The 27,596-nt window shown below is 42.4% G+C and overlaps 1 protein-coding gene across 2 annotated transcripts in view; it reads left to right on the forward strand.

The window, feature by feature from the left end:
- Window positions 1-25,899, forward strand: part of FAM234A (family with sequence similarity 234 member A) — a 165,370-nt gene extending 139,471 nt beyond the window's left edge. For both annotated transcript variants that reach the window (XM_073633050.1, XM_073633051.1), the window contains 5 exons: window positions 470-610; window positions 5,543-5,621; window positions 11,487-11,639; window positions 18,995-19,091; window positions 21,128-25,899. In XM_073633050.1, the coding sequence (XP_073489151.1) occupies window positions 470-610; window positions 5,543-5,621; window positions 11,487-11,639; window positions 18,995-19,091; window positions 21,128-21,333 (676 nt within the window). In that variant the 3' untranslated portion in view covers window positions 21,334-25,899. The remainder of the gene's footprint in view (window positions 1-469; window positions 611-5,542; window positions 5,622-11,486; window positions 11,640-18,994; window positions 19,092-21,127) is intronic.
- The last annotated feature ends 1,697 nt before the right edge of the window (window positions 25,900-27,596 follow it).

Here is a 27,596-nt window from a genome sequence, read left to right on the forward strand (position 1 = left end):
AGACTTGCAGCTGTAACTGCAGCAAAAGGTGGTTCTACAAAGTAATGAATACAAATGCAGGCCAGGCTTTTCAGATATTTATTGTAAATCATTTTGAAAACCATTTACCAATTTCTTTCCAATTCACAATTATGTGCCATTTTGTTTTGGTTTATCCCATAAAATCCCAATAAAATACATTTACGTCTGTGGTTCTGACATGACAAAATTGGAAAATTTGGAAAAGTGGAAAATTTCAAGGAGTATGAATATTTTTTTCAAGGTATGGTATGTAAGGGTTTACATCCATTTTAAGTTCAGGACATTACAAAAAGATAACCCTAGGAGAATAGTTTAAAAGGTGCTCTAACATTTGCAAATAATACAAGAATTTTTTTTTCTGTGTGTTTTTTTGTACTGTATTAAAGTTATGTTAGTGTGTTTGTCCAATATGGCCTGAATGCATCTGCACATTTTTTTATGATTGCAGCTCAGGAAAAATTCTCTACTTGTTAAATGTTCCTGGGAGTTATTACAACAACATTTTGGTTGTGAATTCAGAAGTTTCGGAACTGCTGGATGGACAAAAGTTTCATTCTTTGTGGTCTGTGAACACAACGGATATTTTAAGGTAATAACTTGACTTTTACATTTTATATTGACAAACTTGAATATCAGAATGACTATTGCAGGTAACATTAGCATGAGACAACATATGGGACCTTTATTGAAATCCACAGAATTACATTGTTTATCTTGGTGCTCTAACTCATCCCGTGTTTGAGTTTTATCAGATCATAGTGTTTCACAAATGTTTTACATATATATTTTTTTATATTTGCTTTAACATGTATTTAACATGTAACATGAATTTGCATTGGCAACCCTGCTCTTTAGCATCTACTAAGAAACAACAACTATTCTGATGTTCTATCAACAGATGCTTTTATAACTTAATGTAGCTTTTAAAGGAGTATAATAACCGCAGCCTTTGGCTTGTAAAATATGAAATGCACACCATTCTATTGCCAGTTAGGCTTTAGTTAGACTTTCTGGTATGAGAGAGCATGTGACCATAACAGTGCTGGGGCCTGAGCTGTCAATCACCAGGCCCAAACAATAGTGTTAATTTTGTAGACAAAAATATTTTCATCATAGTTTTCGTCAGCTGCAAGTGATGAAAACTAAATTAAAATAAATTTAGAATTAAGTCAATTAATGTAAACTATGACAAAAATCTATTCCAATTTTCATTTAGTCCACTAAAATCTCCAGTACATTTTAGTCGACTAAAATCAAATGGGTTTAGTTAAACTGTAATGCATTATTTTTTAGCAATTCTCTAGAATTTCCAAACTCATTATATACTCCTGGAGTAAAAGTCTAATAACATGTTGTTATTCATGGTATTAAAGCGTTAGTAAACCGCGGCTGTTAACCAAAAAAAAAACCTGTAAGGCAATTGCATAATGTGCTAGTATGCATCGCATTTTGAAATGCTTACCTTGGAATGAAGCCCTCCAGCACTGTGCTGTCACCGCCGAGGGGGCTGACATCTTCCCCCGGCCTTTCTTCTTGGTTCATGCACTCCAGCTATGTGATTGGCCGGAGCAGCGATGACGTCACTTCGGTTCCGGCACAAAGCTCTGAAGGTCTGGCAAGGAGCGCCGATGTGGGACCCGAGAAGAGGAGGATCTGGGCTGCTCTGTGCAAAATCACTACGCAGGGCAGGTAAGTATAACATGTTTGTTGTTTTAAAAAAAAAAATAGACTTTAATATTGCTTTAAGGATAGCTGTCTGAAAGGAGCATCTGTGAAGAACCTTAAAGCCACTGATGGACATTGTAAGAAGGATACATTGCCCAGCAATTAAGGTATCTTGACTGCTATCAAGTGGTCAAGGAACACCTTGATTCGATCCACTGCACTGAACAAGATCAATTGCTCTTAAGAAAAGACTGCGACTGCTCTTACAGGGTCATAGATCTATTTGGTTGCTCTCACAGGTCAGTAGTTACCAAGTGTCTGTTCTTAAGGGACCTTCTACTACTATCAAAATAGCTGTCCTTTTTTTTTGGGGGGGGGGGGGGGGGGTTGGGGGGAACATCCTGCCCTCTCTCCTTGAATTAAGTTCAGCAATAAAAGGTAAAAAGACTAAAGTGACTGGCGCAAAACATATTTTTCATCCCACCATACACCAGTGACCAGACCCTGAAATTGAAATGTTAGCCCAGCCACACTGCTTGGCGGGGGTTATTGTCCATCAACCCAATAGGAAGGGCAATACTTTTTTTATAAACAGGAAAACTTAGGCACAGGCTAAAATGTAGTATGTTAAACAAACATTTTTTGTGCCTACGGTGGGGTCAGTGAAAATGTTGAGCTGCAGCTACCCACATCCAGCAGAACATTATAGAATTTGGTCTTAGTACTGAGGGAAACGTGTTTCTGTGGACTTTGTTTTGAGAGACACAGCCAGGATGTTCACAGAATTGTATTGTGGCAATCAGTTACATCAAGTATATACACTAGCAATAAATCAATCAAACTTCACTTAACTTCATAGTATGTGAAAAGTTTGTAATGCTTCTGGAGCTCAGACAGAGACAGATGCTGAACACCTCCTTAGATGCTGCCTGGATCATCAGAGAGATGTTATGCCTCGTACACACGAGCAGACTTTCCAGCAGACTTGGTCCGACGGTCTTTCCGCCGGACTTTTCGGCAGGCTAGGTCCTCCCATCTTTCCGACGAACTTTCGCCTGAGTTACGGCGGACTTTCAGAATGAACGGACTTGCCCACACACGGACAAGTCCGTTCATTTTGAACGTGACTCAGGTACGACAGGACTAGAAAAGGAAGTCAATCTCGCCGCTTTTATCGGCGAGATTGAAACCTTGCGGGGCATACCAGGCCCTTAAGTCTGGTATGGATTTTAAAGGGAACCCCCTCCGCCGAAAAAATGGCGTGGGGTCGCCCCTAGAATCCACACCAGACCCCGATTCGAGCACGCAGCCCGGTCGGTCAGGAAAGGGGGTGGGGGCGAGCGAGCGCCCCCCCCTCCTGAACCGTGCCAGGCCGCATGCCCTCAACATGGGGGGGTGGGTGCTTTGGGGGAGGGGGCTCCCGGCGGGGCCCCCCACCACAAAGCACCTTGTCCCCATGTTGATGAGGACAAGGGCCTCTTCGCAGCAACCCTGGCCGATAGTTGTCGGTGTCTGCGGGCGGGGGGCTTATTGGAGTCCGGGAGCCCCCTATAATAAGAGGGCCCCCAGATCCCGGCCCCCCACCCTATGTGAATGAGTATGGGGTACATGGTACCCCTACCCATTTACCTAGGGAAAAAGTGTCAATAATAAAACACGCGGAGAAGAGGAACCGGAGGGACCCCCGAATCCGGAAGAAGACCCCACCTCCGGAGCTGTCTAATAAATTACTTTAAAAACCTGTGTAGTGTGTTTTATTATTGACACTTTTTCCCTAGGTAAATGGGTAGGGGTACCATGTACCCCATACTCATTCACATAGGGTGGGGGGCCAGGATCTGGGGGCCCTCTTATTATAGGGGGCTCCTGGATTCCAATAAGCCCCCCGCCCGCAGACCCCGACAACCAAGGGCCAGGGTTGTCGGGAAGAGGCCCTTGTCCTCATCAACATGGGGACAAGGTGCTTTGTGGTGGGGGGGCCCCGCAGGGCGCCCCCTCCCCCAAAGCACCCACCCCCAATGTTGAGGGCATGCGGCCTGGCACGGTTCAGGAGGGGGGCGCTCGCTCGTCCCCACCCCTTTCCTGACTGACTGGGCTGCGTGCTCAGATCGGGGTCTGGCATGGATTCTAGGGGCGACCCCACGCAGTTTTTTCAGGGTAGGGGATTCCCTTTAAAATCCATACCAGACCTAAGGGCCTGGTATGCCGCGCGCTCGCCGCAATAGGAAAATTAGTTTTTCCTATTGCAGCGAGCGCGAGATGCAATACCCTGCCCTTGCGTCGTATCTGGTCCGTCAGACCAGCATACAGACGAATAGGCTTTCCGTCGGACCAGCATACAGACGAATGGGCTTTCCGTCGGACCAGCCTACAGACAAACGGGCTTTCCGTCAGGAACTGAGTCCGATGGAAAGATTTAAAACATGTTTCAAATCTAGGTCCGGCGGACTTTTGGGAAAAAAAAGTCAGCCGAAGCCTACACACGATCGGATTGTCCGGCGTACAATGTAAATAAGGCAGTTATGGTGTTCATTGTTTTAATATTAAAACGTTAGTCCATCCAAAAGGTATATTTCATTAGTTGGTGGGTGTTCAAGCTTTAAATCTCCTAGATCCATATATCTCATGGGGAGATCATGTCCCTGTGTTCCCAAGTCTGCATGTCTGGCATAAGAAAAATTGGGTGTGCCCCCTCTATGTGTTGGATATTTATTTTGTGTAATAATATGGAGAATTCAACAAACACCACAAGAATGATGGGAACATCCAAAACTCCAGAATCAGAGACAGTAACTATGGCATTAAAACATTATAATGACATAACAAACCAATTTGCAACCAAGCCAGAATACTCCACCTAGAACTAAAGCATAATGTTTAGGCAGAGTCAACTAAAAGTGCATCAAATTTTAAATCCATATGTCTACATTTGGTAGATTACCTTAAAAAATATGTAAACCCAACATTTCATATTCCTGATATGTGGCTGCTGAACCATGTACTTGTATGAAAAAGAATCCTGTTCTCTTTGTGTGAAATCCCTGGTGTTCCTGCCAGTCCATCTGCTTTCCCTATGATAAAAAAAAAAAAAAAAAAACTTTCTCCCTGCAAGTTAATGCTATAATGTGTTAGTATGCCTCACATGCTAGCACATTATGAGAGACTTACCTTAAATGAAACCCTCCAGTGGAGAGCTGTCACTGCTGATGGGGCTTCCATCTTCACCCATTCTTCTGGGTTCACGGGCCCCGGCGTTTGAATGGCCAAACCATGATGACATCGCTCCCTCGCATTTGCACAGAAGCCACATGTGGCACAGCACTCTGTATGGACAGCATGCTGTCCCTCCAGTGTGCATGCCAAGTGACATCACTGGCTGCAGAAGTAGTAAATTTCTCCTAAACAGTGCATGTTTAGGAGATATTCCCTGTACCTATGGGTAAGCTTTATTATGCGCTTACTTGTAGGTACATGTGGCATTTACTACCTCCTTAAAAACTGACTACACTAGGCATGATAGAACAGCATGGTCAGTTCTCTAGCTGTGATGAGAACTTATCCTGCTCTCCACCAGTGATCAGACTTTTCCTGACACCTAAACCACACACACACTTTTACTGGGAAGACCAGTGTGCAGCTGTTTCTTCTACCCCAGCTCTCTGAGTTCCTTATGCAGCTGAGAACAGAGGTTATGTGATTACTCATAGAAAAGGGAAACATGGGTATTAAAAATGTTTTTGTATACACAAATGTTTTTCCTTTCATTTCTATTTTAAACGGAGTGGGTTGTTTTACAATGTGGGGGTTCACATATACTTTATTGTATTAAAATACAATTTTTTGTTTCTTGTTGTAGTAAACCAGCACTGGGCTATTTCAAGAGAGATGCTTTGTCAATAATAATGGAAATTGGAATCGGACATAACAGAAAGAAGGTTTGTGCTTTGTTTTTGTTTTGTTTTGTTTTTTGTTTTTTGTTTATTTTTGGGGGGTTTTTACAAAAAAATATATATCCACAGGTTTTAATAGCTGTGTCTCTCTACTGCCACTTTGATGCTTGTGTCTCTCTACTGCCGCTTTGACGCATACATTTTTTAGCAGCCATTAGAACCCAAGATTAAATATTGTTTTTAGGTTAGTGACCTTATGCAATGATCAACAAGATTTTGCTAATATCTAGTGAATATCAGCTAATGTGATCATTTTAAATCCATATAATGCCAAGAAAATTATAGTTGGGCACACAGTCTCGCCTTTTTTTTTTGAGGTGGTAATGCAATTCTGATAAAGTTTATATGGACTTTGCTGTAAACACCTCTGATTTTATGTGCTTTGGATTAAACAAACTGAAAATGTTTTATCCAAGTTTAGACACAATAATCTCCTTGGTATTTTATAATTTTATGTGGATATTTAGTCAACACAAGAAAACAAAAAAGTTTCAATGAGAAAGTAAAAATATACAAAGTAGGATTTGGGATTTGTGAGCTGGCCAGAACATGTTACTAACAGAGATGGAAAAGCTGCTGTGCATCAAACCTTCTTCTTTAAACATACAGAATGTAAGAGAAGAGTACTTTTAACGTAAGAGTTATGTTCAGATAATTAGAAGATATTCATTAAGGAATAACTGTACTATCTAAAAGTTACTTAACCTTTTCAGCTGCAACTTTATACCCATAATGAACTGGGCTGTTTTACATTTTTGATAGGGGCCAGTTTATCTTTGTTAATACTTAAAGCTTTAACTCCAACTTTCTTTTCACTAGAACTGAATGGAATGAATAATCCTGGCATAGATCATACCTCTGTACCTATTGCTCTGTTGTCTGCAGATCCCCTGATATTCTGGGTTTAGTTGTGGCTTTGTGTCAAATGACACTCTGTGTATCCTGATGATAGACTCTGTCTCTTCCACAGCTACTTCCTGTAGCGGCTAGAGTCTGTGCACTCCACTTTGTAGTCTTCCAGACTCTGTAAATGATGTAACTTCCTTCACAGCTCTGATGGTGGGTGGGATTGAATACATCCTGATTAGCATTCAGTCTTGCCCAGTCACACCTACAAACAGGTTATTTGGTCCTCCCGATAAGCATCTCCTAGCTGTCCCTTCAGTGTTGGACCAACCTGTTTGAGATCTATTCGCTCCATATTCAGTCATATAACCCTACAACAGTGACATATATTAATTGTCAGGGAGGGACCAAGTCTCGCCATTCAAAAGAGTTAGATATGAGCCTGTGCTGGGCAAAACTTCATGTTTCAGTCTGTCAGCAGTGTAAGTTCTAGGCGTATACAATTGGAAAACCTGGGAAAGCGGTCACCCAAAGGTTTTCATGGACTCTTGTCAGAGTTGGGGGATGCCGGATGTGGACCTTGTGGCCTCCAGGTTCAACAAAAAACTGGACAGCTTTATATCCAAATCCAGAGATCCACTGGTGGATCTGATTTATGCTTTTCCTCCCCTGAAACTTCTTCCTTGTCTGCTCTGCAGAAACTAGATGGAGAGCATACCATTGATCCTAATTATTCTGGATTGTCCCAGGTAAATGTGTTACACCAACCTGGTAAGACTTCTAGCAGATACACTGTAAGCCCTGCTAGATCATCCAGATCTATTGCCCCAAGTGCTGATTTGCCCTCCTGCTTCACAGTCGCTGGCTTTGATGGAATAGCTATTGAGTTCTAAGGGGGAGGGGCATCACAGACACTGTGATTCTTCTGATGCTCAAGGATGAGAAATCTACCTCTTTTAAAGTCCATCATCGGACATGGAAGACATACTTCTCTTGCTGTGAGTCCAGGGGCTTCCACCCTTCATGCATCTCTTCATGCAGTTGGGTCTTTATCAATGTTTGGCAGTTGGCAATATCACTCTCTGCACTTTTGATTCTGTTTTAGAGACTGTTAGGTTCACACTGTCTAAATAAGACCGTTTGTGCAGGCTGTCTTCCATGTGAAACCTCCAGTCTGTTCACACTTGACACATTGGAATATGAATCTGGTCGTCTTAGCACTTCAAGAGCTTCCATTAGAACCCATTGGAAGCATTACTCTAACCCACAAGGTTACTTTCCTTGTAGCTGTCACATCTGTGAGGCATGTGTCTAAACTGGCAGCCTTCTCTCACAAAGAACCTTTTTTTGGTCTGAGGGACAAGGAAGTATTACAGCCCAGGATTTCCTTCTGGCATAGGGTAGTCTTTGCTTTTCACCTTAACCGAGAGGCATTTTTCCCATCTCTTTGTCTGGCTTTAGTTTATTAAAGGGTAATTTCCCTCCATTGTCTAGATATGGTTCAGGTTGTGCAAGTTTCTTAGCCAGTGCTTTGTTTAGAAAAACAGATCCCCTTTTTGTCTTCCCAGATGAGGCTAGGAAGGGCACCCCGGCCTTAAGTTCCACCATTTTTAGGCTGTTTTGACACTGTTCAGGTTTATGGCCTAAAGGATCGGGCATCCCCCTTTCTAGTTAAAGTGGTTGTAAACCTTCACATACACCCAGTGAAGTGAATAGCCTCAGATGATACACAGAGATGAAACAAATCCACCTACATATGTTTTACTTGTATATCTGCTGTCTTCAACTTTCTACACTCTTTGGAAAGTGAAGATCGTGTTAGAAATCTTTCTTCCTCTTTCAGCAGTGGGTGGGGAGTCTGGGTTTACACTGCGTGAGAGCTGATTGGAGGAAAGGCACCCCCCCTTACATAGGCAGAGGAATGAAGGAACATGCAGAGCCGTATTGTGAATAGACAAGCTCCTTGTTAATCTCCCTCTAAGCTCCCTCCCAGACACAAATTCTACAACAGCTGGAGGGCCACAGGTTGAGCACCCATGCTTTAGAGCAGGGATATGCAATTAGCGGACCTCCAGCTGTTGCAGAACTACAAGTCCCATGAGGCATAGCAAGACTCTGACAGCCACAAGCATGACACCCAGAGGCAGAGGCATGATGAGACTTGTAGTTTTGCAACAGCTGGAGGTCCGCTAATTGCATACGCCTGCTTTAGAGTATATTTCTAATAAAGGATTTTACAGGCAAGTCAAAAATTCTTATATTTGCAAGATTGATTTGCTGAATTTATAGTGTCATAAATTTCATTAATTTAAATGGGGTATATACTAGAAATAAAAGCAATCATAGGAGTGTGCCATGTACCACCCCCCCACCCCCCCCCCCCAAACCGATCACTCACTGTGCTTATTCATAACCGAACCATTGTAAACTGTGTTTACTATACTTCAGTTTGTGAATGAACAGAAAACTGCTCAGCACAGAGCATTCATTCACTGTCCAGTGCAGCTGAGGCTGCTAGGGAATCTCTGTCCTCAGTCCCTTTCTCTGTCTAAAAAGTGAGATATCAGGGGTCTTTTAGACCCCTGATATTTTACCAAAGCCCCTAACAGGGCTCATGAAAAATTGTAAAAACAAAATTAAAAAAAAAATGAACTAATGAAAAATATAAAAAAATACTGACACCGTCCACTGCCCAACTGACTCTGATTTCTGCCCTACTGACCACGTCCTCTGTCCTACTGACCACGTCCTCTGCCCTACTGACCACGTCCTCTGCCCTACTGACCATGTCCTCTGCCCTACTGACCACGTCCTCTGTCCTACTGACCACGTCCTCTGTCCTACTGACCACGTCCTCTGCCCTACTGACCACGTCCTCTGCCCTACTGACCACGTCCTCTGCCTTACTGACCATGTCTTCTGCCCTACTGACCATGTCCTCTGCCCTACTGACCACGTCCTCTGCCCTACTGACCACGTCCTCTGCCCTACTGACCACGTCCTCTGCCCTACTGACCACGTCCTCTGCCCTACTGACCACGTCCTCTGCCCTACTGACCACGTCCTCTGCCCTACTGACCACATCCTCTGCCCTACTGACATTGTCCTCTGCCCTATTGACACTCTCACTTGACACTGTCCTCTGTCCTACAGACACCGTCCATGTTTTGATACACTTTTAAATGTTTGTTTATAGTTATTTATGGGAGTGTGTATGTGTAATATACACACACGTGTGTGTGTTTGAACTTTGGGGTGCACACCCTAATGCAATAGGCTGCACACACCTATGAAAACAATGCATACATGATTTGCATGTCTTGACTCTTCTGTAAACAATTAGCTTGGCCTCTCTCCCCCCAGCTCCAGTAAAAGTAATTTTGCATATAACTTCAGCTTTCTTTATCTCTGGATCTACTGATCACTACAACATGGGGTTTACACTGATCATAGCCTTTACTTTGTACTTTTCCAGAATATGCTTATCCTATATTGCTCACATTTGTGACAGATTTACTTAAAAGTGCACGCATGATAGTTAAAAATATTCATAGAAATTATTCATTGTATTGTTTGTTTAGAATTCTTATTCTCAAAAATATTTTTTATAAGCGAAGTCCAGTGTAATAAAAAAATGTTCACATGGCTGTTAATAAAGATGCATGTTTGTTAAAGCTTTTCTAATTGAGCCTTAGGCTCCATGCACACTAGGAGCAGAAAAAGAGTCAACGTTTTAGCTTAAAAACGTGGCATAAAAGACGCAAATTGAAAGCATATTGTACAAAGTTTAGGCGAGTCTGAGAGTTTAAGAGCATTTCGTTTATAGGCGTTTTTTGCACTACATGCCCCTCTGCAAAAGCCAGGAAATGATGTACAGTGACAAAACACCTTTTTTTTTTTTTTACTAAAAAAACGTTGAAACTTGGCATTCAGAGGAGATGAGAGGAGTTTAGGAGAGACTGATGTTTTTACAGCTCCTAAACTTCTCCAGAAAACGCAATAGAGAAGGGTTTTTTTCCTGCCTCTGAACGTCCCTGACAGAAAACGACTGTAGTAGTCATAATGTGCAGACACGTAGAACACAATAGAAGTGCTTCTAGAGGCAGGTGAAAAAAACATCAAACGCCTGTAGAATCAACGTTTTTTAAGTCCAGTGTGCATGGAACCTTAATGTCTTAATGTGCTAGTATGCATGAGCATGTCGTCCATTCAGAGCACAGTGTGCCAGTGATGTTACCAGCTGCTGCGAATGAATATCTCCTAAACTGTGCACTTTTAGGAGATATTCCCTGCACCAACAGGTAAGTCTTATAGGCTTACTTGTAGGTACAAGTGAAAAAACAGATTTCACTACCACTTTATGTCTTCCTGCAAGCATATTGTGACAAAAGTGGTTGGGAATATTGTTTACAATGTGAATTATTTTTCTGGCTAGGCTTACAATATCAATTACTCGTAAATGTTTTTACATTTACATTTACAAGATAGTGCATGGAACTTTTAGTTTGCTGTATTAAGCCTGATGTGCACAGATGTCTAGAGCCTGCAAGTCCTCTAGCATAAAATTCTTGGCACTTTCCTGCACCACCTCGGGTTGCTGTGTAAAGCTGCCAATACAAGTGAATGGCAGTACACAGAAGTGTTTGTGTAAATGTCAAACACTTCTGCGTTGGTGTTCACCCTTCCATGCCTGTATGGCTTTATTCCCGAAATGCAAAAGTGGCACATTTGGGGAAAACTGATTTATGTGCATGTGAAAGTAAATGCAGACGCATGTGGCGTTTACACAAGTTGGGCCGCATACAGCCGTTCTCTTGTATTGGTGGCTGTATGCAGCTCCCAAAGCACAGGAAAGCGTTAGGGATTTAATGTTAAAGGACTTTGAAGCCTCTAGACGTCTGTGCATGAGGCCTTGATGACCTTCGAATGCCTATGATCTTGCAGGTTTAACTTTTTTGTTTTTTAATAATCTTTTTTCAATTGTAAACTTTACATTTTTTGCAGGTTGTTATTATAGATAGCAAAAGTGGAACTTTGCAGTGGGAAATTGAAATGAATGTAGGAACTGCCAGGCAAAATCCTGGTATATTGAATACAGGAGACCACCGTTCCACTTTCCTTTTCTGGGGAGAATATTCAACAGATTCTAACAACACCGTGAGTTTATATATATTTATATGTATCCTGCATAGATGGAACCCTTGTCTTCACTACAAAGAATATTCTAACAGCATGCCTTTTCTTATATCAAGATCTTTATGCCTCTAAAACCCAGAACACAACAATAAAAACCTGCATTTTCCTAGACACACTCACACTTCTGAGTTTAGCCCCAGAGGATGGTGCCTTCTTGGAGTCTGACTTTACAGACAGAGGCCCCTATTCTTTACCCGTGGACACGGCTAGATGGTCTAAGCCCCCGTTCACACCTATGCGAATTAGATGCGGCTTAAACCGCATCTAATTCGCAGGACATTTTAAAATACATTCATATGAATGCATCTGGTTCACATATGTGCGTTGCATTCGCACTGCGCATTGCACAAAAAAGTGTGCGTTTTCTGGGCATTGCGGTGCAAATTACGAGCCCCTTATCTTCTATGGGAAAGCATCTGCTTCGCAGATGCATTGCGTTCTGAACATGGATTTTCTCCTTCTCCTCACTACACCTCCCCCTCTCCCTCCCCCTCTCCCTGCTCACTGATCCTGAGCTAAAACGCAGATGAGCCTTTGAACAGGAGATTTTTATCTTCCCAGTGAAACCTGAGCTTCAATTCGCACCGCACATGTGTAAACCCAGGCTAAGACATTCCGTGGCACTACTCCCACAACTCCTGCTAACACAGGAGGAGGTTTGTAATAGGTATGCTCCCAATGTCTATGTTTAAAGTTATTACTGTGGGTATCTGAAAGCCCAAACGGACCCCCAAACCTGATTTCTACAGGACTATTTCCTTGTTTAATTCAGATATTAAAAATCTAGGTAAAATTCTAGGTCTTTCTTTAGCTAAAGTCATATTTGAAATAGTAGCCAGTGACCAGTCAGAGTCTATATCTAACATATCCACACCAATAAACATATGGAGGTTGTTCCTTAAAGTGTTTGTAACCGTTAAAAAAAAAAAAAAAATGGATCCTGTTCCTTTAAAGCAGGGGTCTCCAAACTATGGCCCATTCCAGTTGTTCAGGAACTACAACTACAATCTCCATCATGTCCAGTCATGTCTGTGAATGTCAGAGTTTTGCAATGCCTCATGGGATGTTTAGTTCTGCAACAGCTGGAGTGCTGTAGTTTAGAGATCCCTGCTTTAAGGGCCAGTTCATACCATAGAAATGCGTTCCAGATGCTTTTCTGCATGCGCTTTTTTGATGCGTTCTAGTTTGTTTTTGATGCAGTTCAGTACATTTTTCCTCCTTTTTTTTCTTAACCTTAAATAAGGAAATGTGTGTTCCAGTGCATTTTTGGTGCATTTAGGTGCATTTTTGGTGTGTTCCAGTGCAATTTTTATGCATTTTACAGTGTTCCAGTACAGTCCAGTGCAGGAAAAATGCAGCATGTTCTACTTTTTTTTCTGGAACTGGAACGCACTGGAACTGCAAGCACTGGTGTGAACTATGCCATTGAAAACCATATTACTTCCCATGCGTTTTTGATCTAGAGAAAAATGCACTGGACTGCATGTGGTGTGAGCTTGCCCTAAATCATGTTATACAGCACAGTTCTGTGCTTGTGCTGTGTAATTTGGTCCTTTCTATCACCTGAAATACCTGGCTGATCCCAAACATTCTGTGCTTATGTTCTTTGTGAAAAAATATGTCGATTTGTACCTTATTTCAAAGGGGCTCAAGTGACTGCTCGCTGCTCTCCTCCTCTCCTCCCCTCCTCCCAACTGACGTCAGTGGGGGATTCTCAGCCCCTCCCCCTGTAGCTGTCAGATCAGGAGAGGGAGCAGCGAGCAATCGTCATATTTTTTACAGAGAACATACACTGGAGCACAGAACGTTTTCTAACAGAGGGGATTTTATGTACTTTACAAAGTGACTTTACAACCACTTTAATAGGCACTCGTAAAGTTTAAAATCAAGAACCTGTGTATCTTAGTATGGCCCATAGAAAGTCCAGACCTCAGTCTCATTGCTGTTTACCAGTGCTCCCCATCAAACCTGACAAAGCTAGTGCACTTTTGATAGGAAAAATGCGCAAAAGCTATTAGAGACTTACTATCAAAAAAATTACATCTATTATTGCTGACAAAAGTCATTCTATCAAATATTTTATAAGTATTCTTTTTAACTAACTTTTTTCATGATAAAAAGAGTTCACAATTTCAAAGCATTACATATGTTTTCACTACAAAATGTGAAAAGTCCAAAGGGGAGCAAAGCATTGTAAAATCGTGTCTGAATTTTAAACTGTTAAAGTGGTTGTACACCCTGTACAGGTAAGCCTATATTAAGGCTACTACTACCACTACTCTGGTGAACTCCATGCCCAAGAGGGTTATAATAATGGTAGCCACACAAAATATGGACACTTTGGGCCCGATTTGGACATTTTCACTTAGGGGTGTACTCACTTTTGTTGCCAGCGGTTTAGACATTAATGGCTGTGTGTTGAGTTTTTTTGAGGGACAGCAAATTTACAATGTCATACAAGCTGTGCACTCACTACTTTGAATTGTAGCAAAGTGCCATTTCTTCATTGTTGTCAAATGAAAAGGTATAATAAAATATTTACAAAAATGTGAGGGGTGTACTCACTTTGTGAAATACTGTAAATACAACCAAGAGGCCCCATATATTGTAGTGAATAAAAAAAGCCACTTTATCAAAATATTTAAGAGGGCACGCTGACAATCCCCAAGAAAACGGTACCGCTCATTAAAATATCCAAACAAGCTCAGATCCAAGGCTCCGTCCTGCCCCTGGTCAACATCATCTACCAAGGAAGTGCGTAGGATGAAGCCTGACGTGACATCATCATGCAAAGCGGCCATCGGATCAGAGCTTGTTTGGATGTTTTAATGAGCAATATCATTATCTTGGAGAATGTGTGCACTCTCACATATTTTAATAAAGTGGCTTTATAGTTTTATTTTGTTCCGTAATAAAAAAAATAGTGGCTTTTTGTAATTTGATACACTTTATGGGGCATCTTTTGTTTTATTTATATTTTATTGTGAGCTTGGTTCTATATGATTAAAGTGTTTTGTTAAGGTAAACATTTTTCTTCTATAGTTCCCTCTGATATATAACAGTAGGCTCCCCAGTGGATGTAATTTATAAAAATATGCTGTATAACAGCTTACTCAGCTCACTGCCCGCTGGTCTCCTCTCCCAGTGTGATAGCTGCAGGGGGAAGTGTTGGGAAACGCCAGCAGAGGAGGAGAGAAGGAGACCGGCGGGCAGTCATGTGAGTGCCGAACGGCGCTCTGAAGTAAGCTATTATACCACATATTTTTATAAATGACATTCACTGGGGGAGCTTAATGTTCTATATCAGCGGAAACTATAGAAAAAGTACTGTTTTTTTTAGAGCAGAAGGGGAGGATCGGGGAGCTGACAGGGAGGGGAGGGGGGGATGAGGACAGAGGGAGACAGGCACAGGGGAGCAGGGCTGCGGATGATGGCGGCATGTACCCTGACCACGGTGTCGGCGCTCAACAGCCCGGATATATATCGTGGTCAGTGTACAGAGGGGAGGGCAGAAACTGGCAGGATCAGCCAGGTATTTCAGGTGTTACAGGGGGCCAAATTACACAGGACAAGCACTGTGCTGTATAACATCTTTAAGGGAACAGAATTTTTTTTTTCTTTTTTTTTTTTTTTTTGGGGGGGGGGGGGGGTTTTATCTCACAACCGCTTATGATCACTCATTCATAGAGTGTGAAAGAAGTCTGGTTGTATTGGCTGTTCACTATTGGAGTGGACTTATGCACATTGTGATTGTTCCCATTATGCTACATGTATGAACAATTATATATTATACTCGAGTATATGCCGTCCCGAGTATAAGCCGAGGCATCTAATTTACCACAAAAAACTGGGAAAACTTATTGACTCGAGTATAAGCCGAGGGTGAGAAATGCAGCAGCTACTGTAAGTGGAAAAGAGGGTCATGGGATGAGGATGAGAGGACGTCCGTGATAGGCTGAACACTAACTGCTGGGAAACTGAGTGTTCTGCCTATCACAGACGACGAGGAGGTGCGGCTTTTGTACACTGGAATGGCCGCCGTCTGTCTGCATGACACGCTGGGCAGAGGGTAGTGACTCGAGTATAAGCCGAGGGGGGCACTTTCAGCGAAAAAAAATGTACTGAAAAACTTGGCTTATACTCGAGTATATACGGTAATACAGATTTGGGAGAATTTTCACGAATTACATCTTATATGTGTATTGTCATTTCACGGATTGTCTTGTGTATGGGTGATTGTCACTAATTGCAAAAATAGTAAAGATCTTTTCACTTTGAACCTAACTTAAGTTTTGTATAAGGATGAGCTTAGGCGTGTTCGCAACCTGCACATGCAGAGCCTGCTAGGAAGTCGGCACTGCACAGCGCTAATCACAGGCCGTGAGACATTTCTCGATCTCTGCAGCCATGGATCAGGAAAATGTCTCACTGCCTGCGGCTAGCGCTGTGCAGTGCAGACTTCCTGGTGGGCTCTGCACGTGCTGTTTACGAACATGCCTGAGCTCATCCTTACTTTTTTATAGTAATATTACTCATAATTTGTCTGCATAGGTTTAGTGCTGCAGTGTTTCTAGTATAGTTTGGCTAGGAATGGTGAGTCAGCTCATTATGCCTTTGCCTTACAGGTTTTTTTTTTTTTTTTGCGGGTATACAACCGCTTTAATGTTTCACATGTATCAGCAATGGTGTAATTTTGTAATTTATATATATTAAATTGCTGTACCCCCCTTACTGTCCAACTAGCAGATGTTGAGGCATGTTTTGACTAGTGTTCTATATGAAGTACAAGGTGTGCTTGTGCTTCTGCTACAGTGCCAATTGATATTCAGGCTGTGCTGTCTGAAGGAGTAAAACCTTCGGCAGGTAAAACCATTCTTAAAGCACCTTGTCCCCATGTTGATGACGACAAGGGCCTCTTCCCGACAACCCTGGCCGTTGGTTGTCGGGGTCTGCAGGCGGGGGGGCTTATCGGAATCCGGGAGCCCCCTTTAATAAGGTGGCCCCCAGATCCCGGCCCCCCACCCTATGTGAATGAGTATCGGGTACATCGCACCCCTACCCATTCACCTAGGGAAAAAGTGTCAATAAAAAAAACACACTACACAGGTTTTTTAAGTAACTTATTAGACAGCTCTGGGGGTCTTCTTCCGACTTCGGGGGTCTTCTTCCGACTTTGCCGCTCTCTCCAGCCTCTTCTCCCGGTGTCCGGTTCTTCTCCCGCTCTCCGGCCTCTTCTCTCGGAGTTCGGCCTCTTCTCCCGGTGTCCGGTTCTTCTGCCGGCTCCTCCGCTATCTTCTGCTGCTCTTTTTCTAGCGGTGGCCCGGACTTCTGCGTCATCCTCTTCCCTCTTCCTTTCTTCCGATGTTGACACGATGCTCTCTCCCGCTGTAATGGTTTGTGAGTGCTCCGCAATGACTTATATAGGCGGTGACCCCACCCCCTTATGACGTCACAGTCCCGGGGCATGCTGGGACTGTGATGTCATCAGGGGGCATGGTCACTGGGTGATGTTGACCACGCCCCTTATGCCGTCACAGTCCCAGCATGCCCCGGGACTGTGATATTGTAAGGGGGCGGGGTCACCGCCTATATAAGTCATTGCGGAGCGCTCACACACCATGACAGCGGGAGAGAGCGTTGTGTCAACATCGGAAGAAGAGAAGAGGGAAGAAGACGACCCAGAAGTCCGGGCCACCGCTAGCAAAAGCGGCAGAAGATAGCGGAAAAGCCGGAAGAAGAGGTCGAACACCGGGAGAAGAGGCCGGAGAGCGGGAGAAGAACCGGACACCGGGAGAAGAGGCCAGAGAGAGCAGCGAAGACAAAAGAAGACCCCCGAAGTCGGAAGAAGACCCCCGGAGCTGTCTAATAAATTACTTTAAAAACCTGTGTAGTGTGTTTTTTTTATTGACACTTTTTCCCTAGGTGAATGGGTAGGGGTACAATGTACCCCATACTCATTCACATAGGGTGGGGGGCCGGGATCTGGGGGACCCCTTATTAAAGGGGGCTCCCGGATTCCGATAAGCCCCCCGCCTGCAGACCCCGACAACTAACGGCCAGGGTTGTCGGGAAGAGGCTCTCATCAACATGGGGACAAGGTGCTTTGGGGGGGGGGGGGGGCCGCAGGGCGCCCCCCCTCCCCTAAAGCACCCACCCTCCCATGTTGAGGGCATGCGGCCTGGTACGGTCCAGGAGGGGGGGGCACTCGCTCGTCCCCACCCCCTTTCCTGACCGGCCGGGCTGCTTGCTCGGATAGGGGTCTGGTATGGATTTTGGGGGAGACCCCACGCCGTTTTTTTGGCGTAGGGGGTTCCCCTTAAAATCCATACAAGACCTCAGGGTCTGGTATGCCCCGCGACGGGGCTCGCAAGGTGTCAATCTCGCTGATAAAAGCGGTGAGATTGACTTCCTTTTCTAGTCCCGTCGTACCCGAGTCACGTTCAAAATGAACAGACTTGTTCGTGTGTGGGCAAGTCCGTTCATTTGGAAAGTCCGTTGTAACTCCATCGGGAAGACTGGCGGACATAGTCTGCCGGAAAGTCCAGTCGTGTGTAGGCAAGTCCATCTGTAGTCCGGTCGTGTGTAGGCAAGTCCGTTCGTAAAAAAAGTCCAACGAAAGTCCGGCGGACCAGTCCAGTCGAAAAGTCCGCCGTGTGTACGCCCCATTACAGATTGAAGCCGAACTCCAGCTCACACTTTATAAGCAGTTACAGCAAACTGTTTTTTTTTTTTTTCTTTTGGGAAGAAGGTTTCGCATGAATAAGTAAAGGCTGATGATTTTAATCACTCTGCCAGTGTTAAGTAGTTTGTCACATCCATGTAAACTGATACATTCTGCTGGAGAGCTTGGGCTTTTGAAAAACAGATTTGCTGTTGAAAACCACCAGATGAAAATAGAATAAACAAAGCCTAAAACAAGGAAGCTAATAGAGCCATCACATCTAAGAATTGGTAAGCTGCAGTATAATAAATGTTTGCTTTTGGGTTTAATAATGCTTTGATTTTTTTTTTCATTTTTTTCATTTTTTTTTCCACATTAGGATATACAACTTGTTTGATATAATTCACTTTACAAGTAATTTGTCCTATCATAGATTGTATAAGCAGCAACACCACTTTCACTGTTTCAAGCATGCAGTTTAGTAGTTAGTAAAGAAACTTTTGCGTTTGCAAAATACCTTGTTCTACAGTGATTTAATTTTACTTTATTTGAAATAACTGTGCATTTTTCACATGTTTAATCATTAAATGTCTAATAAATATATTGCACAAATATTTAGAAATAACAAAAATAACATCTGCCTTCTTTGTTGTAGATGGAGCCAAAAGAAAACCTGTACATGTTTCATTCATCACAGCCAAAAGTACTTATGCATCTAAACAGTCACACTGAAAATATTATCATATTTGGTGGTAAGTTTAAAACTTGCTTCTTTACAATACATGAGTAATGGAGATGCTATGATTTGCTCAACAACAAGAGCATAAAAAATATATGATATGCTGCAGAGCTCTCCTGCCTGAGAACTCCAGCACTTAGTTTTATATACAGTATTAGACATTGGCAATGTGAGAACAATATTTAGTACTGTACGTCTGCACGCAGAAGAAATGCACTGCATACTACAAATGCAAACATTTTTAAAGTGTGATTCAGAATAGAGACACTTCATATATAAAATATTTAGCAGTTTTTTAGATTCTGTCTTTAGTTAGGAAACTACAATTTAAACACATTCCTGTTTTTAAAGTTGGATAATTTTACATAATTAAAATGTAGAAAAATAGAGAAGGAACACTTAGATCTGGCACAATATCAAACAAACAGTATAAAAGTAGTATAATGCGCTAACCCCCTGTACGCCTATAACACTACCCCACTTTGTGAGACCTTTGTTTTTTGCTAGTGTCCTTGGATGATGGACCTCTTCTCCCTTATGAAGAAGTCTTTCTATGGTTAACTAGTTTATTTTATTTTGGATTATTCAAACATCTCTTCACTGCCTTCTACGATAACATTAGAAGCAGTTGTGTAACCTTATTAATACCTTGGAAACCATAACTGGACCCCAAGCTGTGGAGATGCCCTGGAATGTTGCTTAGGGCACTGGATCTTGCTTGATCACAAACCTTGGCACTGAGTGCAATGTGTGTAGTTAGCTGCAGAGTGATAAACTCCCAGACCTTGAAAAGCTCTCCAGAGGTATTCTCACCTTTGACAGACAACCTAGACCCATATAGGGACCAACGACATGGACATATAAGACAGGTTTTAAAAATATAATACTTAAAATCTATAATTGTATAGGTAGCCCTGCTGAATGGGACCCTTTGAATGCTTAAATGTGTTGGCATTTTAAAAGGACTTGCATTTAATAAATTTTTTTCTGTACCGTAAAATATTTTAACACTATCTTCTTCAGTTTATGGTTAAAGCAGTGGACTAAAGCGGTGTTTCTCAACCTTTTTTTCAGTCAAGGCACCCTTTAAAATTATAGACAATCTCAAGGCACCCTTTAAAATTATGCACAGTCTCAAGGCACCCCATTCTAAAATGTAAAAAAACATTGTAATAGTTTTACAAAATGCAGCAACATCCACACATAAGACACCCAAAGTTAAAGATTATTTATACTTCCAAAGAAAATACACTTCTACTGGTATAAGTGTACTGTACTGGTACACACTGGTACTGACTAGTATTTTTATGTTTCTCTTCTCCCTCAATTTTTCTCCTTCAGTCAGCTAATGTGACCCCAGTGATGAGGGAGAGGGTCAAACAAGGATGCTGTGGAGGCAACATACAGTAAATCCTCCTTATTAACTGATGACGTCATTGGTTGTTAGGATGCCAGTGTCTAGAAAGTCATAATGAAAACCTTTGGCTTTGTGTAATTTAAAAGGCAGGCTTGATCCACCTACTGGCTTGTATACAATTTTTGATCAATGTTTAGGCATTTTGCCAAAGCACATAGCGCTTATAGTAGGAATGGCTGTGCGCATTGGCAATGGCTGTGACCCATTATATTGTTTTTATTGTATTGTGCTAAAGGCTAGGTTCACTATTTCCAAATTAGATCAATGGATCATAGGTGCAGTGCCAGGCTCCTGCAGACTCTTTCCCCAGCTCCCTGTCCGTACCCTGGTACAGATTAACATTTAGAGAGCTGGAGGAAGTGTCAGTGGACTACTAGTGCTGTGTTCATCACGCTTGTATTTCATGGAGTAGGTTGCTGACGGGGCTTGTAGTATATTTATTCACAGATTTCTGTGAATCAATGATGTGGATGTGCTGTGGGGGAGCCAAATTTCAAAAGTGTCAGGAGTTGCAGAAAGGGTTAGTCTTTAACACTTTTAAGTTTTCATTTTGCTTTTTGTTAGGTTATCAATGCAAAATTAAGCAAAGCAAATTAATATATATTTTTTTCTTTTTACTTTTGTCTCAAAAGTGGCTTTGTTTGAACGCAGCCGGCATGCCTGCTATGTTCTGATCACAGGACCTCAAATGATGGAAAACCCAGGCAATCTGACTGTATCTAAGAGGAGGTTAAAGGAAGATATCAGTAATGGAACAGTGATTGGGCTTGGGACTGAAGAGGTCGATACTGAGGAGATGAAAAACTATTTCTCCAGGATGAGATATTCCAGCCACTAGTGGAAAAGAACGATTTCAGAAAAAATAAACACTAAATGCCATGCTACTTACTTTGAGGATAACCACATTTATTAAAAAAAAAGGATGCAAGAACAGTTTTGTGAAAGAACAAAGCTGAATGCCCACAGCATAAAAAAAAAGATAAATTAATGTTTTAGGACACTCCAAGCTTTCTCAAGTATGATTTTGGAAACTGGAACTTATCTGTAATTTTGTAAATGATCTAGTCATTTTATTTGCAGTGAGTATTCAATGCAGTGGTACAGATACACTACAGAACATGTGCAGTTAGTAAGCTGTAGGGTTTATTAGTGTGTGATAATCTACTTAGAAATCTGTGCTGGTTTATGTTGAGTATGTCTTGAAAGTCGTCATGTGAAAAAATATATAAGCTTGCCATTGCTGACAGTGCCTGGGCAGGGTCATCAGTACCCAGGGTCAAGATCCTAAACTGTGCCCTCCCCTTTCCTAGGGTGGGTCAGGGGGCAGGGTCAATAGCCATGCGCCGTGTCAAAACATGTAATGGTTGGGGCACAATGCAGCTAGCTGAAGAGTTTAATAGCCATGCACATACTGTCCAGCAGTAAAATATGGGTTTCACTGGACGGAAAGAAATACCTGTGCATCAGTGGTTTCACTGCATCAGTATCAGTGGGGAAAAAATGCAGATGCATTGTCAGTAGGAGAAGAAAATGCACCTGCAATGGTGTTGTCCATCTGAGGAGGATTACTTTGGCATCGGTGTCAGTGAGATAAGTGGAGGTTAGGGGCGATCGGAGAAGGAGGAGGAACCTACGGTGTGCATTTTTTAGATTAAATGTGCTATAATATATAAAGACTCACAAAATACAGAGCATACTGTGAATGGACAGGGGGATAGAGGGGGCAGATGATGTGGCTTCTGTATAGAAGAGCTGCGGCTCTCCTTGTCTTAGTGGCTAAAGTATACCGATAGATATACTATCCAGCATCAGTAAAACTCTAATGCCGTGTACAGACGATCGGACATTCCGACAACAAAACCGTGGAATTTTGTTTGAAGGTTGTTGGCTCCAACTTGTCTTGCATACACATGGTCACACAGATGTTGGCCAACAATTACGAACGTAGTGACGTACAAGACATACGGCGAGCCAATAAAAAGGAAGTTCAATAGTAATGTGCCAGCCTTTGGGCTCCTTCTGCTAATGTTGTGTTTGGTGAGCATTGATTCCAAGCATGCGTGGACTTTTGTGTGACGGACTTGCGCACACACGATCGGAAAGTCTGACAAAATTTGAGAACCTTCTAGCCAACATTTGGAAAGTCGGACAACAAATGTTCGATGGAGCATACACACGTCGGACTTTCCGCCAACAAGCTCACATCCAACATTTGTCGTCAGAAAATCTGATCATGTGTATGCGGCATAATAATGCAACAGTAATAATTCTGGGTGTGATATACACATAATGGGGCTTAGCGCCTAACTCCAGCTTTGCTATTACTTTAAATAGTGGCTCAAACAAACAATTTCATTTTACCAATACATGCAGCCACTGTCAGTGAAGCATAAACTATTCCTTTTACTATACACGCAGCCTCTATCAGTGCCGTATAAACTGTATGTAGCATCAGCTACATACAATATACAACGCTGCGGTCCAGCAACGGTACAGGGATTTCCTGTCCTGTTCCCCAATGAAATCAATTGCTGCTCAGCCATTTATAGGAAACCTTCTATTTCATCAATGAATACAAGACTTTCTCTGATAGAGATTGTGACATCATCCACCCACCCCTCTACCTCAGCCAATCAGAAGAACCCTTGTGTTTATTGATATAATACAGGGCTTCCTGTATACCCAGCTTTAGACTAAAAATAAAGAGCAGATCCCTCTTCATTCCCAAAAGCTTATCTGTTAATGTATGCTTAGCCCTTAGCTAACAATAGACATCAGATATTAGAATGGCTGACAGTTTTTCAGCAATAATATATAGCATATTTATACTGCACGTATGATCCCGCTACCATTTTTTATCTATGATCAGCTTAAAATGGTATTAAAGGTTGGTCATACCTGCTCTATGCAATGGTTTTGCACAGAGCAGCCCTGATCCTCTTCTTTTTGGGTCCGCTACCAGCGCTCCTGGCTCCTCCCCAATGACCAGTGCCCCCAAAAGCAAGCTGCTTGCTCTGGGGGCACTGCTGCGTGCTCGCTCCCTAGCCCTGCTCTATGCGTCCATAAGACACATAGAGCCGCGGCTTGGCCCCACCCCCTCTCTCTCCTCATTGGCTCACTAGCTGTGATTGACAGCAGCGGGAGCCAATGGCTCCCGCTGCTGTCTCAGCCAATAAGAAGAGGGAGTCCCAGAACATCGCTGGATCGAGAGGGGGCTCAGCTGAGTATTAGGGGGCTGTAGGGGGAGCAACACACAGAAGGTTTTTTTTACCTTCATGCATAGAATGCATGAAGGTAAACAACCTTCAGCCTTTACAACCACTTTAAGCTTAAAGCATGCATCACCACATAGTGATAGAGATGGACTCTACTTGATAACTAAAGTATTGCACATTACTGGTGTGTAGTTTGATGACTCTAAAACATATTTATTTACATACATATATATGTATATACATAATTTTTTTCAATACAGATAACTAAAAAAGACTTGAAAATGACCATACCAGTAACTTTGTCTTTTAAGAAAGACCCCTCTAAACAGGAATACAAGTAATATGGTATGGATGTGTGGGCAACTGCAATAGAAGGTAGTAGCAAAACATATAATTGGACTTAATTAGCTATGCAGTTGATAAGGTAATGTTCCCTTTTTTAAAGGGACTCATGAAGCAAAATACATGCACATATATCTTCCAGTTGAAACTGTGATTTCTTGGGTTTCTGACTCAGGACAGTAAACTGCCTTGCACTGAAACACAGTAGCTTGTGGTTTATAAGTGGACAAATGGCTTCAAAGACTTCTAAAACACATACTTTCAATCATGGCAGATTCCATGTAACCTCAGTACCCCTTAGGTATTACATGAACCATGATAAGGAAAGTAAGGACGTCTAACTAAAGTGTATGTATACCTAAAAACAAGAATGTAATATATTGCAGCTTACCAGTCTCTAGATGTGGTGGCTGCATTGGTTTTATTTTATTTTGTTCAAGATTTTTTTTTTTGTCCTGTCACCTGGTGCTATGCCAATAACGCATTTCCTGTCCTAGGGTGACAGCACTCACCTACTGCACAGGATCCAAGGAGGTGCAGCACCCTAGTCTGCTCTCCTAATTTTAGACCACAAACACTGCCTCCTCTCCTCATCTCCATTACATAGGGAGATGTGTTCTGTAATTCATAGAATCTGGCTAAGAAAGCTGATAAAAGTGTTTGAGAGACACCGTTTCTGTATTTACGGAAAATGCACTTATGCCAACAAAAGAAAAATAATGCAGGTACCACATCCAAGGACCGGTAAGCTGCAACAACTTTTTTTTCTTGGGTGTTTAGATATCCGTGCATTTATCACTTATTGGCCTGTACATTGCCCTTTATAATGTCTTTGCGCTTTGTAATTAAACAAAGCATAGAGATTTCCTGAGCTCCTCTTGGTAGCTTGGAAAGCTTACATGCTATATAAAATTTGACACATTTAGTTTAGGATTGGATGTGCTTTATGTGCATTTTGAAGCAGACCTCCTTTGGTTTCATTGACCCCAGTATGAGCAATGACATGTACTTTGCTCCATAATTTACATAAAGTGTAGATAATTTTCTAAGCCCTTTACAACCAAAGGGCATAGATAACTTTGATATTAAGCCCAGCTACTCCATGTACAAGGTAATGCTTAAATCCCCTGGATGGTAATTTCATGTCAACACACTCAATGTCCATGTCTAGATTTGGAAGTAAAGAAAATTGATCAAAGTTGAATATATCTTTGTGTTTTACCAAAGTTACATATTTACTTTTGCAAACAATCTATTCGGGAGATAATTGATGGAGATCTCAATCGCAAGATTGTTGTTTACATTGACTGAAGTGACCTTATTTGTAATATTTTATGTATTAAAGCTTAACTTTATGTTTTAAAATATAATAGGTGCAAATAAAGCTGACTTTTAACATTCAGGTTGTGGAGATGGACTACCTACTGTATAAACCTAGGGGAACTGAGCAAGAAATATATACTTTGCAAAGCAGACATACAGCAGTTTGGGTTACAGTTAATACATGCTAGGGGTGCTAGATATATTCGTTAAGAAGAACGACTGTAATTCTGCAAAATATATGAATTAATTTATGATATTTCATACATTTCGTTTGATGTCTGAATTGCCTCAGTTTTCAATCATATTCTATATGTAAAGAACTGAATGTATCTATTTTTGGATTTTTGATTACCTCTTAATTGAAACAGTTTATTCATTTGAAGGTGTCCAGTACAGTGCTACAAATCTGTTGTTAATAATTATTATAATCTATATATTATTAATTTAAAACAATCTTGAAACTCTTTATGTGCCTTTATGTTATGTTAAAGAACACAGCTAATAAAAAACAAGTAAATTCTGTAGGTTGCATTGGAAGTCCAGAATAAATCATTGCTGTTGTAAATTTACAGTTGTCCGATATAAATGCTAACGAAATATAGTTGATCACAGAAGATCAATAATTCGGGAATGAGATAATCACAGGCCAACTAAGTTTTTTAGTATACTTTTTTCAATGATATATACCATTATTTTTATGCATTTTGCATTTTTACTGCTTTTTTTTTTAAATCCTTTGTAGAGTGGACTAAAAAACTCAAATCACAGCAAAAACGCACTACATGCTTTTCTGTAGCTTCTCCATTAAATTCTATTGAATCAAAATCAGTTGCTTTTAAAAAAGTCCCTGACCCTGTCCAAAAATGTAGTGGCTGAAAAAAGCATAGATATGAACGTGTCCCATAGGAAACCATGTTAAATTGACTTTACTGCATTTCTGTAAAAGGCATTAAAAAACGCATAGGTGTGAACCGAGCCTAAGAGACCCTGGATGTCTCCCCTGTGCTCCACTGAATGTAATGCAATGCAGATCACATTGCCTTAAATTCTTTCCCGGCCAAGCTGTCCGAGAGGCTGACCCAGAAGTGATGTCAAAGACGTTGCTTTCTGGGTCAGCAACAAGGAGGGGAGGAGAGCAGACATGTGTCCATTCTTCTCCCTCTCCTTTTCCCGGCAGCACCCCCTATGCCGGTCCCGGGTCCGCAGATGGGCAAGTGGAGCCCAGGATACATGGCGGGGGCAATACAGAAAATAGGTAGTCTTTCAAGTCAGCACCTGGAGAGAGAGCGCAGCTCCACCCAATTTCCCAGGAAACACTGCAGTCACCACTTTAAAGCCTGGACACTTCCACCATGGCCTCAGTTGTAGTGTTTCCTCCGCCATGGAAGAAGCGTTGCAGGGGGCCATGGTTGTCCTGCGCTCTCTCTAGGGCATACCTTGTCAGTATCTTTTGATCTTTTCTGCCCCACCAACACCCCCCCTGATGGGAGGGGGGGTGTTCCGGTGGTCTTCTTTTAGAGCCTGGTGCGGGTAGGGGCCATCGGAGGGTCCCGTGCCAATAGACCAGAGGGTGTGGGCTGAAAGTGGGGCCTTCGCTATGCATAGTGCAGCGTCTGTGGCGTCCAGGCCTCCACTTGTTCTGGGTGGAGGGCGATGTCACTTCCGGACGGGGCGGGACTTCAGGCGGTACGCATTGGCTTCCGGTTCCCGCCGCTGGAACGCAGGAGGGGGAAGCGGCCTCGACTGGTGTATTTTTCCTTCTTGCAGCGGCGAAAGGACCAGGAAAATTTGAAATAAAGCTGCCGGACGTCTGTTGAAGCCCTCAGGGTGAAGCCAGAGGAACCGGTGGTGGGAGCAGGAGCCACAAGCACCAGCCAGGCCCAGGTAGGATAGGCAGTGGCCTCTGTCACTTTTTCGCCTGGGCTATGTTTGTTTCCCTCCCTCCCTTCCTTCCATAGTGGGGGGAGGAGGGGACCCTGCATTAAGCTCCTGAGGTGACAGCACTGGGGAGCTGAGGACAGTGATATTGCGGGGTGTTTTTTCACTGTCTATTGATGTAGGGTCTGCTGGGGAGGAGGCCTGAGGTATAGTTTTATTTATGTGGGTGTTCTTTTGTACTTGGTGTCTTTCAGGCAAAAGCCAAATAAAAGGCCAAGCACATTTCCCCTTCTTCAAAAAGAGATGTCCCTCCTGTAAAGCCTCCCTTAGGGACTCTTGGACC

Source organism: Aquarana catesbeiana, linkage group LG06 (genome assembly GCF_042186555.1).
Source record: "Aquarana catesbeiana isolate 2022-GZ linkage group LG06, ASM4218655v1, whole genome shotgun sequence".
Classification (NCBI taxonomy): domain Eukaryota; kingdom Metazoa; phylum Chordata; class Amphibia; order Anura; family Ranidae; genus Aquarana; species Aquarana catesbeiana.